Here is a 16,966-nt window from a genome sequence, read left to right as displayed (position 1 = left end):
GTAATATCTTGTAAAATGCTATAGTAAATACTACACTATTATCTGCAAAAAAAACACTGTAGTAAATAGTACAATAAGGTCTGCAAAAACACTCAAATTGTTTAACTATAGTAAATACTACGGTATTTAATTTGCAAATACCCTGCCCATTTCCTCGCAATTTTAGCCACCAATAAGTGAAAAACTTACATGCCAAGTATGGACCATATATTGTGTTCCCTTCAGATTATAGAAAAGAGCAGAAGATCTGAATTATCCATTCAAACACAAGTCCGGGCTGGTTAGCTAAAGAATCCCTGGCTGCCGCCCGCGACCTACTTGAAGGTAATAGTGCTCACTGTTGCCCCTAGTGGCTGGTTTCCATGTCATCTCCCAACGTCCTCAGACATGGATGAAAGTCGTTTCTGACTTGTATCCAGGGTGACCTGGCTGAAAACACTACAGTAAATAGTACAGAATACTACAATCCGCAAAAACAATACTTTCGTTACTATAGTATATGCTACAGTTTTCATTTACTAAAGTAGTTTCCCTATAGTTAACTGTAAATATTGTAAATACTACAATATACTACAGTATACCGGAGTAAATACTAGTGTTTTTGAGGACTACAGTGAATACTACAGTAAATTCCGGAAAAACACTACAGTATTACAGTATTGTGTTTACAGTATTTTTTTATGTGTGTTTTGAAGTGTTATAATGCCAGTCAGACATGGGATTCGAAACCTCTGGTTACTGGCACGCTTCTCTAACGTCTGGTTACTGGCACTCTAAGAGGCTACATTCCATCCCTATCCCTCAGATCAAGATTAATAAAAGTTAACAAATCAAACTCAGCGGGTTTCAAAAGATCACTTATATGAAAAACAGTCCCTCTTTCTGGCTTTTACAGAGCAGCTTTGATCTGCTAAATGTCACCATTGTCTGTCTGGTTGCAAAACAATAACAATTCAAGGAGGTTATTGTCCTCGGATGAGGTTATTACCCTGTTTTTCGTTCTGAATGTGAACGTGACCAGAGGCAGAGTGTAATGTGAACGTGACCAGAGGCAGAGTGTAATGTGAACGTGACCAGAGGCAGAGTGTAATGTGAACGTGACCAGAGGCAGAGTGTAATGTGAACGTGACCAGAGGCAGAGTGTATTGTGAACGTGACCAGAGGCAGAGTGTATTGTGAACGTGACCAGAGGCAGAGTGTAATGTGAACGTGACCAGAGGCAGAGTGTAATGTGAACGTGACCAGAGGCAGAGTGTAATGTGAACGTGACCAGAGGCAGAGTGTATTGTGAACGTGACCAGAGGCAGAGTGTATTGTGAACGTGACCAGAGGCAGAGTGTATTGTGAACGTGACCAGAGGCAGAGTGTATTGTGAACGTGACCAGAGGCAGAGTATAGAGACCCAGTCATCAGGGGCTTCATTTATAACATTTTATACTAAATATCTGCGTGCGCTATTTCTGAAAAGACTCCAAACGCACAAAAATATTAAGATTTTGAAACTTGGCTCACGCAATACATACCCGTTTCCCGTTATAACGCAGACCTGCTATAAAACTGTGCGCGCGTGAACGAGCATTATATCTCCGTCTGAATAACGCCCATAATGCACCTTCCATGGTTACAATAACGCTATTATTTGCTGTATACCTTGGATGTATTACAATGAAACCAAGCCAGTATATCTAAAGGAAATATAAAAGGCGAACTTCATCAAATGTCTTTGGAGATGTTGGCAGAATGTATTTTTTTCCAGTGACATTTCTGTATCTGACCGTTTCTGAAACACAAAAACAATTGCAAATTGCTGTGGACCTGTTAACAGATCGTTTGAATTAAATAATGTTTTTGCATTTACTTTCTTCGGCACCTAATTACGCTGCACTGCCCCCGTCGATTACAGCAGGCCTAGTTACAGTTGAAGTCGGGAAGCTTACAGACACCTTAGCCAAATACATTTAAACTCAGTTTTTCACAATTCCTGACATTTAATCCGAGTAAAAATTCCCTGTTTTAGGTTAGATAGGATCACCACTTTATTTTAAGAATGTGAAATGTCAGAATAATAGTAGAGAGAATAATTTATTTCAGCTTTTATTTCTTTCATCACATTCCCAGTGGGTCAGAAGTTTACATACATTCAATTAGTATTTGGTAGCATTGCATTGAAATTGTTTAACTTGGGTCAAACGTTTCAGGTAGCCTTCCACCAGCTTCCCACAATAAGTTGGGTGAATTTTGTCCCATTCCTCCTGACAGAGCTGGTGTAACTGAGTCAGGTTTGTTCGCACACGCTTTTTCAGTTCTGCTCACACATTTTCTATAGGATTGAGGTCAGGGCTTTGTGATGGCCACTCCAATACCTTGACTTTGTTGTCCTTAAGCCATTTTGCCACAACTTTGCTATTCCATCTATTTTGTGAAGTGCACCAGACCCTCCTGCAGCAAAGCACCCCCACAACATGATGCTGCCACCCCCGTGCTTCACGGTTGGGATGGTGTTCTTCAGCTTGCAAGCATTCCCCTTTTCCTCCAAACATAAAGATGGTCATTATGGCCAAACAGTTATATTTTTGTTTCATCAGACCAGAAGACATTTCTCCAAAAAGTACAATATTTGTCCCCATGTGCAGTTGCAAACCGTAGTCTCGCTTTTTTATGCCGGTTTTGGAGCAGTGGCTTCTTCCTTGCTGAGCGGCCTTTCAGGTTATGTCGATATAGGACTCATTTTACTGTGGATATAGATACTTTTGTACCTGTTTCCTCCAGCATCTTCACAAGGTCCTTTGCTGTTGTTCTGGGATTGATTTGCACTTTTCGCACTAAAGTATGTTCATCTCTAGGAGACAGAACGTGTCTCCTTCCTGAGCTGTATGACGGCTGCGTGGTCCCATGGTGTTTATACTTGCATACTATTGTTTGTACAGATGAACGTGGTACCTTCAGGCATTTGGAAATTGCTCCCAAGGATGAACCAGACCTGTGGAGGTCTACAATGGTTTTTCTGAGGTCTTGGCTGACTTCTTTTGATTTTCCCATGATGTCAAGCAAAGAGGCACTGAGTTTGAAGGTAGGCCTTGAAATACAACCACAGGTACACCTCCAATTGACTCAAATGATGTCAATTAGCCTATCAGAAGCTTCTAAAGCCATGACATCATTTTCTGGAATTTTCCAAGCTGTTTAAAGGCAGTCAACTTAGTGTATGTAAACTTCGGACGCACTGGAATTATGATACAGTGAATTATAAGTGAAATAATCTGTCTGTAAACAATTGTTGAAAAAATTACTTGTGTAATGCACAAAGTAGATGTCCTAACCAACTTGCCAAAACTATAGTTTATTAACAGGACATTTGTGGAGTGGTTGAAAAATGAGTTTTAATGACTCAAACATAAGTGTATGTAAATTTCCGACTTCAACTGTAGTTATTTTTCAAGAGGATTGCTTCATTTAGCGTTGCACTTTCTTGCAGCATCTTTTACAGCAAATATATGTTATATTTGAGATTCTTCCAAGTAGCAACCCTTTGCCTTGATGACAGCTTTGCACACTCTTGGCATTCTCTCAACCAGCTTCATGAGGTAGTCACCTAGAATGCATTTCAATTAACAGGTGTGCCTTAAAAGTTAATTTGTGGAATTTCTTTCCTTCTTAATGCATTTGAGCCAATCAGTTGCGTTGTGACAAGGTAGGGGTGGTATATAGAAGATAGCCTTATTTGGTAAAAGACCAAGTCCATATTATGGCAAGAACAGCTCAAATAAGCAAAGAAAAACGACAGTCCATCATTACTTTAAGACATCAAGGTCAGTCAATCCGGAACATTTCAACAACTTTGAAAGTTTCTTCAAGTGCAGTCTCAACTGGCTCTCACGAGGACCGCCACAGGAAAGGAAGACACAGAGTTACCTCTGCTGTAGAGGATGAGTTCATTAGAGTTACCAGCCTCAGATTGCAGCCCAAATAAATGCTTCACAGAGTTCAAGTCACAGACACATCTCAACATCAACTGTTCAAAGGAGACTGTGTGAATCAGGCCTTCATGGTCGAATTGCTGCAAAGAAACTACTACTAAACGACACCAATAAGAAGAGACTTGCTTGTGCCAAGAAACATAAGCGATGGACATTATCCTGGTGGAAATCTGTCCTTTTGTCTGATGAGTCCAAATGTAAGATTTTTGGTTCCAACCGCCGTGTCTATGAGACACAGAGTAGGTGAACGGATGATGGAGGAGGAGGTGTGATGGTGCTTTGCTGGTGACAATGTCAGTGATTTATTTAGAATTTAAGGCACACTTAACCAGCATGGCTACCACAGCATTCTGCAGCGATACGCCATCCCATCTGGTTTGCGCTTAGTAGGACTATCATATGTTTTTCAACAGGACAATGACCCAACACACCTCCAGGCTGTGTAAGGGCTATTTGACCAAGAAGGAGAGTGATGGTGCTGCATTAGATGACCTGGCCTCCACAATCATCTGACGTCAACCCAAATGAGATGGTTTGGGATGAGTTGGACCGCAGACTGAAGGAAAAGCAGCCAAGTGCTGAGCATATGTGGGAACTCCTTCAAGATTGTTGGAAAAGCGTTCCAGGTGAAGCTGGTTGAGAGAATGCCGAGAGTATGCAAAGCTGTCATCAAGGCAACGGGTGGCTACTTTGTAGAATCTAAAGTATATATTTTGATTTGTTTAACACTTTAGTTACTATATGATTCCATGTGTTATTTCATAGTTTGGATGTCTTCACTATTATTCTACAACATAGAAAATAGTAAAAAATAAAGAAAAACCCTTGAATGAGTAGGTGTATCCAAACTTTTGACTGGTACTAAATGAAATTGGTAAAACAGTATGTAAACATTATTCAAGTGACCAGTGATTCCATGTCTATATACGTACATAGGGCGGCAGCATCTTAGGTGCAGGGTTGAGTAACCGGGTGGTAGCCAGCTACTGACAGTGACTAAGTTCAGGGCAGGGTACTGGGTGGAGGCCAGCTAGTGATGGCTATTTAAGATAGCTGTTTTTCAGTCTCCACTTTGATGCACTGGTACTGTCCACCTTTGGGATGATAGCGGGGTGAACAGCCCATGGCTCAGGTGGTTGATGTCCTTGATTATCTTTTTGGCCTTCCTGCGACATCAGGTGCTGTGGGTGTCCTGGAGGGCAGGCAGTGCACCTGGTGATGCGTTGTGCAGACCGCACCACCCTCTGGAGAGCCCTGCGGTTGCGGGCGGTGCAGTTGCCGTACCAGGAAGTGATATAGCCTGACAGGATGCTGTCAATGGTGCATCTGTAAACATTTTGTGAGGTACTTACCCAGAAAGACTCACAGCTGTAATCGCTGCCAAAGGTGAGTAACATGTATTGACTCAAGTGTTCAACCCCCCTAATAAATAAAACCCTAATAAGATATTAGGGTTTTATTTTTCATTTAAAAAGAAAACAGTATGTTGTGTAATTGACAAGAAATTACATTTAAATCTATTTTAATCCACATACTTTCTCCTCTCTCTACCACAGCAAATGTAGAAAAAGTCAAGTGGTGTGAATACATTCTGAAGGCACTGTATACAGTAGTTCAGAGTTGTTTGTGTGTGTATGCATACACATACTGTATGCTATCTTCATCTGGTCAGACAATGTGTTGAAAGGAGCTAGTAATTGGTTGCTGGGCTCCATGCCAATTTTCCTCGTTTCCTCACTTCCAAACACACACACACACACACACACAGTGCCCACTTACACAATTTCATAGAACAGCTTTAAATGGCTTCAACAGCTAAGCTCCAACCTCCCATTTCACTCTGACTTAAATGTACCAGTATTACTGTGCAGCAGTGTGCAAGCTATAAGCTACAGCCACTTTAGGTAGGTCACAGGCACACGTACAACAGAATCATGTGAAATTCACATTAGTTGTGTTTGCTTGTATCATATTGTATTGAACAAGCTAGGGCTCCGGTGGTTGGATCTCATATATAAGATCAGTCGACTGGACACAAAGGGAATGTCTATTCATTTCCTTTTATTTCATATACATATTAAAAATGTTTTTGGCACACTCATGTCTGTCTATAACATACATATATACACACACCTCTTAAATTATTTACTCCAAAACAATGTCATGATAGTCTCTACTGTACATTGATAAAGGAAACTAAAAAGGCAATCTCGGTGCTTCAATTCACATTCGTCAGGTAAATCCACCCGTTGATCCACTGCAAAACCAGACCAAAGCAGGATCCAGTCCAGAGCACAGTCAGGTCAATTTGACATGTCATGATGTCACAATCTCCCGCCACATCTGTATGTCCGTGGCGACCGCGAGTGGTCGTCACCGTTCGTGTTTCGACATACTTTCTCCTCTCTCTACCACGGCAACTCTGTTTCTCAGCTCCTTCAGCGCCACGTCCACAAAGAACTCGGCCATGACAGGACAATGGTCGGACGCCACCCCGCCCCACGACCAGTTGTCAGGTATCCAGGGGTTGGTCAGGCCCTCCCGCACCACCACGCAGTGACCTGCAGGGGGCAGCACATACATGGAGATACATACAGGTCAGAGGTTAAACATTCAGATAAAATTCCTGGTGGCACTCAAATCACTCCATAGCCAAGCTCATCACAGTAACAGACATGCAAATCGAGCATTCATGTGCCAATGGTTAGATTGGTATCTTATTGCAGTGGGCATAACTAGAACGGTATGAATGCTACATAGTCTGACACACACAGTTACATCTGTAGACAGACAGACGTACCTGCGTAGATCTTCTTCAGTGACTTGCTGACCCAGATGTTGTCCAGACAGAGGGAGCCCTGGGGGAAGCGGGTGCTGATGTTGGTGAACATGTTGGGGGGCACCAGGGGGCTCAGCCGCTCCTTCCTCAGCTGGTCTAGCTCACTGCTCTGGGGGGAAAGGCCAAAGTCCCCCAACACCACCAGGCCCTTCTGAACTGTCACACAGAAACCACAGATGGACATTAGCCATGTAGCGACGTCAAATAACCGAATGCAATAACCCACTGAGGAAGAGAAAGAAGGTAAGAATAATGGAAGAGAAAGAGGACATATGTTTTGAAAAGACAGAATAGGGTGACCTTTAGCTACTGACCTTTCAGTGCCTTCTGGATACTAGAGGTCAGTCTGTGGGCCTTGACTTCCTCAGAGTGGTGGTTCCTAACGTTGGACTCCTCAGCCCCAGACACGGCCGGAGCTCTCATGTGGACATTGACCATCGTCAGCTCAGACGATCCAATCTAGTCACATATTAACCATTAACATTATTTTAGTCTCTCCGGCAGGACATTATATGGTTATAATGGTATTGATAGGGGCAATAAAATGAGTAATGCGTTCTGTTACAGTCATTTTATGATCATCATTTCAGCATAGGGAGATCCCACAAAACACACACACTCCCTGTTGACTTACATAAAAGTGGGCAAGATACGGCCGGGCGTGTTTCCCATTGCCGTTGACAACAGGACTCTCCAGGACGGAAGCATCTTTCAGGTCAATCCCAGAAGAGCTGTCCCACAGGAACCCAGAATAACTGACTCCCTGATGGGAGAGAGGACAACAGACAGACAGCAGTGAAGAAAGGAGACTAGTCAAACTTCCAGAAAACCCTTGAACCAGAATTGGAGTCAACTCCCAAAGCCTGAGCTCAGCCTCTATATCACTAGGGAGAAGGGGGGGGCTAAGTGTTTCCTGATCTGCCCTCTCTAAATATAGAGAGCCTGGGGATGTCTGGCCTGTATACTGTAGATGAAGGCATGGCTGTATCTTCAGTTCTCCTCTCTGTTAGTTAAATGAGATCTCTCACCTAGGGAAGTATAAGCCTCTCTGAGTTCTGGTGGGTCTGCCCCTGGGGCAGGAGGGGATCATGTGCTGGGGTAATGGGGGGGGGGGGGGGGGGGGTTTAACAGGAGGGTGAGACACGGTCAGCATCACAGACAGACAGACAGAGAGGCAGACAGAGACAGACAGAGACAGACAGAGACAGACAGAGACAGACAGAGACAGACAGAGACAGACAGAGACAGACAGAGACAGACAGAGACAGACAGAGACAGACAGAGACAGACAGAGACAGACAGACAGAGACAGACAGAGACAGACAGAGACAGACAGACGTGTGTCATAGATAATTAAGGCCAGAGAACAAGGCCAATGCAGCAGAGCCTCAGACAGATATGATACCCACTGGCTACATCCTCCTGCTGCTAATTCAATGGAGCTTTCTAAACCGTGTGCAGAAAGCAGACAAACACTTGCACAAAAAAAAACGAATCAAATTGTACACACACACACACCACCAAAAGCCATTATAAAAACTAATCGAATCGTACACGGAGATCCTGCTCTATAGTGAACAGGTCAGAGCAGCAGCAGAAGAGTTATAGCTCCATTCCAGAGCATCTTCACAATACGGCTCCTTGACAAACTGCAGACGCTGACAGTGGCAGGACTAGGAGAGAGAGGCTTGACAGTGGCAGGACTAGGAGAGAGAGGCTTGACAGTGGCAGTGAGGCTTGACAGTGGCAGTGAGGCTTGACAGTGGCAGTGAGGCTTGACAGTGGCAGGGAGGCTTGACAGTGGCAGGGAGGCTGACAGTGGCAGGGAGGCTGACAGTGGCAGGGAGGCTGACAGTGGCAGGGAGGCTGACAGTGGCAGGGAGGCTGACAGTGGCAGGGAGGCTGACAGTGGCAGGGAGGCTGACAGTGGCAGGGAGGCTGACAGTGGCAGGGAGGCTGACAGTGGCAGGGAGACTGACAGTGGCATGGAGGCTGACAGTGGCAGGGAGGCTGACAGTGGCAGGGAGGCTGACAGTGGCAGGGAGGCTGACAGTGGCAAGACTAGGAGAGGGAGGCTGGGAGGGCTGGAAGGCTGACAGTGGCAAGACTAGGAGAGGGAGGCTGGGAGGGCTGGAAGGCTAACAGTGGCAAGACTAGGGCAGGGAGGCTGACAGTGGCAGGGAGGCTGACAGTTGCAGGGAGGCTGACAGTGGCAAGACTAGGAGAGGGAGGCTGACAGTGGCAGGAAGGCTGACAGTGGCAGGGAGGCTGACAGTGGCAGGGAGGCTGACAGTGGCAGGGAGGCTGACAGTGGCAGGGAGGCTGACAGTGGCAGGGAGGCTGACAGTGGCAGGGAGGCTGACAGTGGCAGGGAGGCTGACAGTGGCAGGGAGGCTGACAGTGGCAGGGAGGCTGACAGTGGCAAGACTAGGAGAGGGAGGCTGACAGTGGCAGGAAGGCTGACAGTGGCAGGAAGGCTGACAGTGGCAGGAAGGCTGACAGTGGCAGGAAGGCTGACAGTGGCAGGAAGGCTGACAGTGGCAGGACTAGGAGAGGGAGGCTGGAAGGCTGACAGTGGCAGGACTATGAGAGGGAGGGATTTCATGCTGACAGTACTAGAGGTCAGAGGGGAGGACAGGGCTGGGAGGCAGACAGTACTTGAGGTCAGAGGGGAGGACTAGGAGGGATGGTTGACTGAACCCCCTCCACATTATCTGTACTATCCATCTTACTTGACAGGAGCCATCAGGCACAGAGACACAGAATAAAGCTCAAGTTTACTTCAAGGGTCAATTTCAAGACTGGCTTCCTCGGAGGTTAAACACTGCTTTCTAGTCCTTGTGGTGTTTGGGAAGACAGAGTGTGTGTGCCCTCAGAGATTCTTTATGGTGTTGGACAGACATTATGGGAACAGAAAGCGCCTCTCTAAGGGTCCCATAAATCAACCAGCTTTAAATCATACTGTACTAGACCATCTGACCTTTGACCACTACAGCAGGCCTTCGATCAAGGGATCTATTGTGCTACATCTGGTCACTGTTAACAGACCCTTAGTAGAGAGGTTATGTTTGAGCGTAAAGGGTTAGCACATTTTTCAGTAATAATGTCTGTTTACTTCTGGGCTGTGTGAACTAATTGAGATGGGTGGTCTGTTTCAGATGGGACGTGAGATTGTAAGAGGGGCTGGGGTGGAAGAAACAGAGCGGGAGAGAGATGGAAAGAGAGAGAGAGGGGGAGAGCAGCAAGAAAGAGAGAGAGAAGAAAATTGTTTTTCGTGCAGTGAGGTCATCAGTATCCTTACCTTGTTGGACAGTCCTGTGGGTTTCTCAGAGACGTTACTCTTCCAGACCCCCCGTGGTCCTCTCCACTTCCTCACGCTGTCCAACGAGCCCTGGTTCAGTTCCACACAGAACTGCAACACAATAGAGGGGTTTGTATTATTACACAACACCAGACTGGACAGAAGACCATAGAAATAGTGTAGTAGTCATTCAGTCATTCTATTTCTATGCAGTGGGCAATGCAATGGATGTAGGGGGCATGTTACACAGCAGCTGACTGGACATAGCAGTAGTAGATCACAACTACTGTCAACACACTATTTTTGTCTCTGCGTTTATTTATCCGCTACAATCTGCTTTTAAAATAGCCACAGCAGATATTTAACAACTTGAAATTAGCACCGTTTTTGGTATGAAGTGAAATGACTCGTCAAATGATACCTTTTGAAATGACCTAAAATAGTACCATATGATTTGGAAAGAGAAAAAAAGTGACCAAATGTCTTTTAGTGTGCAACAGACACCAGCAGTGTTGTAATGTGAAAGGTCACTGAAGAAGTTGGCAGTGATGGAGAAGAGAACTTGGTTTTGAGACAGTCTGTCTTGCATTCCTTGACTGACCTGCTACCAGGTCCCAGAGGGAGAGCTTCCCTATGGGGGCATAAGAAGAGGGTCCCTTCCCTGGCTCTTACCTCACCCCCACCCCACCCAGGGAGAGTGTTGAAGACAGTGACATGAATTAACCTATAGCACAGCTGTCATTTCCACTCACTTCCCTGTCTTCCTGTTCAGAGAGAAAGAGACACCTCAGCAACGGTCATTGATCAGGTCAGTTCCCTGTCTCTCATACTGCTCCTATTGTCAGTCTGACGACTTTCTCCTACTAAGGGGTGTGTCCTCATACTGTCTGCTAATACCGTCTCTCTGACTGGGGAAGGAAAGCTACCTTTACCAGTGACTATCACCAATAAATACCCAATCATTCTCTCCTGCAGGCCCTATATTAATGTCAAGCACCAACTCAAGCTGACACAGTGCCAAGCAGCCTATAATAAAGGACGCTAATAACATTTCAAAATGGCAGCCGGTAGAAAACAAACAATTTACTATCGTCATGACGCCTGGATCCGGCAGAAGCGGAGAGAGATGAGGATGGATGGAAGGCAGCTATTCCTAGGTTGAACAAACCCACAGCCATAATTCAACCAGTGATGAACCAAGACGTGGGTATAGAGGTGGCCTTGGCACAGCTCCCAAAACCTGTGTGTGTGTGTGTGTGTGTGCGTGCGTGCTACAGATATTTCTTACACCCAGTACCAGTCAAAAGTTGAGACACCTACTCATTCCAGGGGTTCTTTATTCTGACTATTTTCTACATTATGGAATCATATTTAAGACATCAAAACTATGAAATAACACATGGAATAATGTAGTAACCAAAGAAAAAAAACGTTAAATATATTTTTGATATTTCTTTTAGATTCTTCAAAGTAGCCACCCTTTGCCTTGACAGCTTTGCACACTCTTGGCATTCTCTCAACCAGCTTCATGAGGTAGTCACCTGGAATGCTTTCCCAACAGTCTTGAAGGAGTTCCCATATATGCTTAGCACTTGTTTCCTTCACTCTGCAGTCCAACTCATCCCAAACCATCTCAATTGAGTTGAGGTCAGGTGATTGTGGAGGCCAGGTCATCTAATGCAGCACCATCACTCTCCTTCTTGGTCAAATAGCCCTTACACAGCCTGGAGGTGTGTTGGGTCATTGTCTTGTTGAAAAACAAAATGATAGTCCCACTAAGCGCAAACCAGATGGGATGGCATATCGCTGCAGAATGCTCTGGTAGCCATGCTGGTTAAGTGTGCCTTAAATTCTAAATAAATCACTGACATTGTCACCAGCAAAGCACCATCACACCTCCTCCTCTATCATCCGTTCACCTACTCTGTGTCTCATAGACACGGCGGTTGGAACCAAAAATCTTACATTTGGACTCATCAGACCAAAGGACAGATTTCCACCAGGATAATGTCCATTGCTTATGTTTCTTGGCACAAGCAAGTCTCTTCTTATTGGTGTCGTTTAGTAATGGAATCTTTGTAGCAATTCACGCATTCTCCTCTGAACAGTTGATGTTGAGATGTGTCTGTTACTTGGAACTCTGAAGCATTTATTGGGCTGCAATCTGAGGTGCAGTTAGTTGCTGATTTCTGAGGCTAGTAACTAATGAACTTATCCTCTGCAGAAGAGGTAACTCTGGGTCTTCCATTCATGTGGCGGTCCTCATGAGAGCCAGTTTCATCATAGCGCTTGATGATTTTTTTTGCGACTACACTTGAAGAAACTATCAAAGTTCTTGAAATGTTCCGGATTGACTGACCTTCATGTCTTAAAGTAATGATGGACTGTCGTCTCTTTGCTTATTTGATCGCTTCTTGCCATAACATGGACTTGGGTCTTTTACCAAATAGGGCTATCTTCTGTAAACCACCCATACCTTGTCACAACACAACTGATTGGCTCAAACGCATTAAGGAAAGAAATTTCACAAATTCACTTTTAAGGCACAACTGTTAATTGAAATGCATTCCAGGTGACTACCTCATGAAGCTTGTTGAGAGAATGCCAAGAGTGTGCAAAGATGTCATCAAGGCAAAGGGTGGCTATTTGAAGAATCTCAAATTTAAAATATATTTAGATTTGTTTAAAACTTTTTTGGTTACTACATGATTCCATGTGTTATTTCATAGTTGATGTCTTCACTTTATTATACAATGTAGAAAACAGTAAAAATTAAGAAAAACCCTTGAATGAGTAGGTGTGTCCAAACTTTTGACTGGTAAGGTATGTGTGTAATCACCTAGCTAGCACATAGGTGTGTAATCACCTAGCTAGCACATAGGTGTGTAATCACCTAGCTAGCACATAGGTGTGTAATCACCTAGCTAGCACATAGGTGTGTAATCACCTAGCTAGCACATAGATGGAGATAGCCATCTACAGTAAACTAAATGTTTTATCCCGGAAAAAAATGGAGTAAAATCTTTCAATTCCGTAAATGTAATTATCTAATTGAAGTTGATCGGTGATGATCAATACTGTGAATGGGGGCCATAACATTATTTCTGGTCACCATGGAGACCACAGATGTGTAGTGCAGTAAATAGTGAGGCGCTGTGAAGTATTTCTTAATCTCTCCTGAATGTGTTTATTGTGAATATAATTGGTTCGGAAAACAATATCAGGTTACTCCCTACAACCACAGGCAGACTGACAGTCCATTTCTCCAGCTCAGTTATAGTTCCTCAGTCTCTACTCTGCAGCAACGTCTGAAACATGAGTAGACAACATTCACACACTCAGAAGGGTTGGGATTCAAAGCATAACAGTTAAGATTTTCCAAACCCTGTCGATTTGTTGTTTCTAACCGATATGCTGCTACTGACGTAGATTTCCAGTGGCCAGAATCCTCTTGGTATGGATAACAGTCCAGATGGCTGGCTGACACACACACACACACACACACACACACACACACACACACACTTCCAGGCAGGCTTGTTTTAGCAGCAGTGAGTAAGAGGAAATTAAGCTTTATTTCCAATCATTACAAGTTTTAATGGAAATAAGGAATCATCGCTGTGGCAAATATATACATGTCCATTGCCCACCATGTTGCGTCAATAGATAATATAAGTAATAGTAGATAATATAGGTCTGAGGGAAATAATACAAAGGAATTGTGTAGGAGTGTGAAACGGGAAGAGAGAAATTGTGGGTGTATATTAGTGTGTGTGAGAGTGAAATGGTAAATAGTGTGGGTGTGTGTTGTGATGTAACCAACTTGCTAGATGATGGCTACCCCACCATGTTACTCTACTCCTGATGATGGCTACCCCACCATGTTACTCTACTCCTGATGATGGCTACCCCACCATGTTACTCTACTCCTGATGATGGCTACCCCACCATGTTACTCTACTCCTGATGATGGCTACCCCACCATGTTACTCTACTCCTGATGATGGCTACCCCACCATGTTACTCTACTCCTGATGATGGCTACCCCACCATGTTACTCTACTCCTGATGATGGCTACCCCACCATGTTACTCTACTCCTGATGATGGCTACCCCACCATGTTACTCTACTCCTGATGATGGCTACCCCACCATGTTACTCTACTCCTGATGATGGCTACCCCACCATGTTACTCTACTCCTGATGATGGCTACCCCACCATGTTACTCTACTCCTGATGATGGCTACCCCACCATGTTACTCTACTCCTGCATGTTGTTTAAGCTACCTCTGGGTCAGGTTTAACCCAGGGTTATGGATAACATAAGAAAATGTGTGTGTGAGTGAAAGTCCCTACTGTCAGTCAGAATCAGCCCTAATGTTACTCAGGAGGACAAAGTCAAGGGGTTTGAACTTCAAACTAGCGAAGGCTGGTAAACAACTAGAATAAGACCAAGACTGATATTTCGGGGGAAAAGACTCCTCATCGCTCAGTAATTCACCAAACCACAGAAGGTTTCTTAGCTACAAAACAGGGGGAAAAAGTGACTAATACTGCTTCACGTGCTTAGAGTGACTAAACAGTGAAAAATGTCAACTGTTAGTAAACATGGCAACTCAAACTGTTGGTTTAGTCAGTGTGTGGTGCATGATGCAGCATCACAGATGTAGACCTTAGATGTGTTGACCATATAGAGATTAAAGGTAAACATTATGGGGGGCTGGTCTAGTGGTAGTGTTGCCGTCCCTGAACCACATGTTGTCCTGGAGGCCAGTTCAATCCCCCGTTCCACCACTCACTTTATCCCTCTCATTCATCTCCCCATCTCATTTTCAAATCTTTATCGGTCAATCAGTTCTTGACACAAATCAGTGCGCCTGGCACCTACTACCATACCCCATTCAAAAGGCACTTAAATCTTTTGTCTTTCCCATTCACCCTCTGAATGGTAGACATACACAATCCATGTCTCTATTGTCTCAAGGCTTAAAACTCCTTATTTAACCTGTCTCCTCCCCTTCATCTACACTGATTGAAGTGGATTTAACAGGTGACATCAACAAGGGATCATAGCTTTCACCTGGATTCACCTGGTCAGTCTGTTATTGAAAGAGTAGGTTCCATTAATGTTTGTACACTCAGTGTATGTATTTTGACATTTTAATGTTACTCCCATGTAGGCCTGTATTTAAAGTTATATATTGTGTTGTATTATCATGGGGGGAACTCTCCACTGCAAGTTATGAAACCAGAAAAGGTCATTTCAGTTTTTGAATTTTACGGAATATTCCAAGTTGTGAAATTCCAGTGGGAAGTTAAATCTCTACAGGGAGTTGAGGAATGGAGGGGAAAGACAAGGAAGACCGGTGTGATGTTGGAGTCGTGATTGAGACCATTTCTGGGAGCTTGAGGAGCTTGTGGGTTTGGACATAATGGTTCTGATTTCACACTCACACTTTGTGACTCACTGGCTGCCTGTACTACAGCGATAGAGGGAGGGAACATTTTATCTGTAGAAGATGAGGAAAGAGAAAGAACGAGATGGATCATTTCTCTTCATAAAGCATCCTCCAATCCAGCTCTCTTCTCTGCCTTAGCAAATAATATCTTCCTCTCACCTCCATTCTCTCTCTCCTTTCCTCTTCAGAGAGGAGCTTTCACTCTATAACTCTCTCTCGCTCTCTGAGAGACAGCAGCTCTGCTCTGTCGACCTAGTTCTCTCCCCAGGAGCGCCTCACATTCACATCACATACTGTACCAGACAGACCGACAGACGGGCAGCTCATCTCTCTCATCCCAAACAGCTCCTACAGCTGTTACTAAAAGTCTGCTCCAGCACTGATATAAACATTATAAACTGGGTGGTTCGAGCCGTGAATGCTGATTGGCTGACAGCCAATTTTGGTATATCAAAACATGTTTTTTTACTGGTCTAATTATTTTGGTGAACAGTTTATAATAGCAATAAGGCACCTCGGGGGTTTGTCGTATATGGCTTTGTGTCGTGCCTAAGAACTGCCCGTAGCCGTGGTATATTGGCCATATACCAAACCCCCTCGGGCCTTATTACTTACATATAATTTACAGACACTGGCTTAGGACCTAGACACGGTTCATAATAATCTCCAATGACAACATACAGTGTCTTCTGAAAATATTCAGACCCCTGGACTTTTTCCACATTTTGTTACAGCCTTATTCTAAAATTGCTTAAATAAAACAAAATCCTCAGCAATCTACATAGAATACCCCAAACGACAAAGTGAAAACAGGTTTTTAGCCATTTTTGCAAATGTAATAAGACCATTTCCTATGAGACTCGAAATTCAGGTGCATCCATTTCCATTAATCATTGTTAAATGTTTCTACAACTTCATTGGAGTCCACCCGTGGGAAATTCAATTGATTGGACATGATTTGGAAAGGCACACCTCTCTAGATAAGGTCCCACGTTGACAATGCATGTCAGAGCAAAAACCAAGCCATGAGGTGGAAGGAATTGTCCGTAGAGCTCCGGGACAGGATTGTGTCGAGGCACAGGTCTGGGCAACCATCTCGGCAGCACTTCTTCCATTTAAGACTGATGGAGGCCACTGTGTTCTTGGGGCCCTTCAATGCTGCAGAGATATTTTGGTACCCTTCCCCAGATCTGTGCCTCGACACAATCCTGTCCCGGAGCTCTACGGACAATTCCGTCAACCTCATGGCTTTGTTCTATCTTGGATATGCGCTATAGCATTATGCTGTGGGAATGTTTTTCGGCTGGGACTGGGAGACTAGTCAGGATCAAGGCAAAGATGAACAGAGCAAAGTACAGCAAGATCCTTGATGAAAACCTGCTCCAGAG

At 44.3% G+C, this 16,966-nt stretch overlaps 1 protein-coding gene across 1 annotated transcript in view; it reads right to left on the bottom strand.

The window, feature by feature from the left end:
- Positions 1-6,021: 6,021 nt before the first annotated feature.
- Positions 6,022-16,966, bottom strand: part of LOC120022624 (endonuclease/exonuclease/phosphatase family domain-containing protein 1-like) — a 47,840-nt gene continuing 36,895 nt past the window's right edge. The window contains exons 3-7 of the mRNA XM_038966600.1: positions 10,118-10,228; positions 7,451-7,579; positions 7,131-7,275; positions 6,778-6,972; positions 6,022-6,538 (exon numbers count right to left, since the gene is read on the bottom strand). Of these exons, the coding sequence (XP_038822528.1) occupies positions 6,351-6,538; positions 6,778-6,972; positions 7,131-7,275; positions 7,451-7,579; positions 10,118-10,228 (768 nt within the window). The 3' untranslated portion in view covers positions 6,022-6,350. The remainder of the gene's footprint in view (positions 6,539-6,777; positions 6,973-7,130; positions 7,276-7,450; positions 7,580-10,117; positions 10,229-16,966) is intronic.

The sequence above is a fragment of the Salvelinus namaycush genome, chromosome 27 (genome assembly GCF_016432855.1).
Source record: "Salvelinus namaycush isolate Seneca chromosome 27, SaNama_1.0, whole genome shotgun sequence".
Classification (NCBI taxonomy): domain Eukaryota; kingdom Metazoa; phylum Chordata; class Actinopteri; order Salmoniformes; family Salmonidae; genus Salvelinus; species Salvelinus namaycush.
This window is presented reverse-complemented; position numbering and strand designations above follow the sequence as displayed.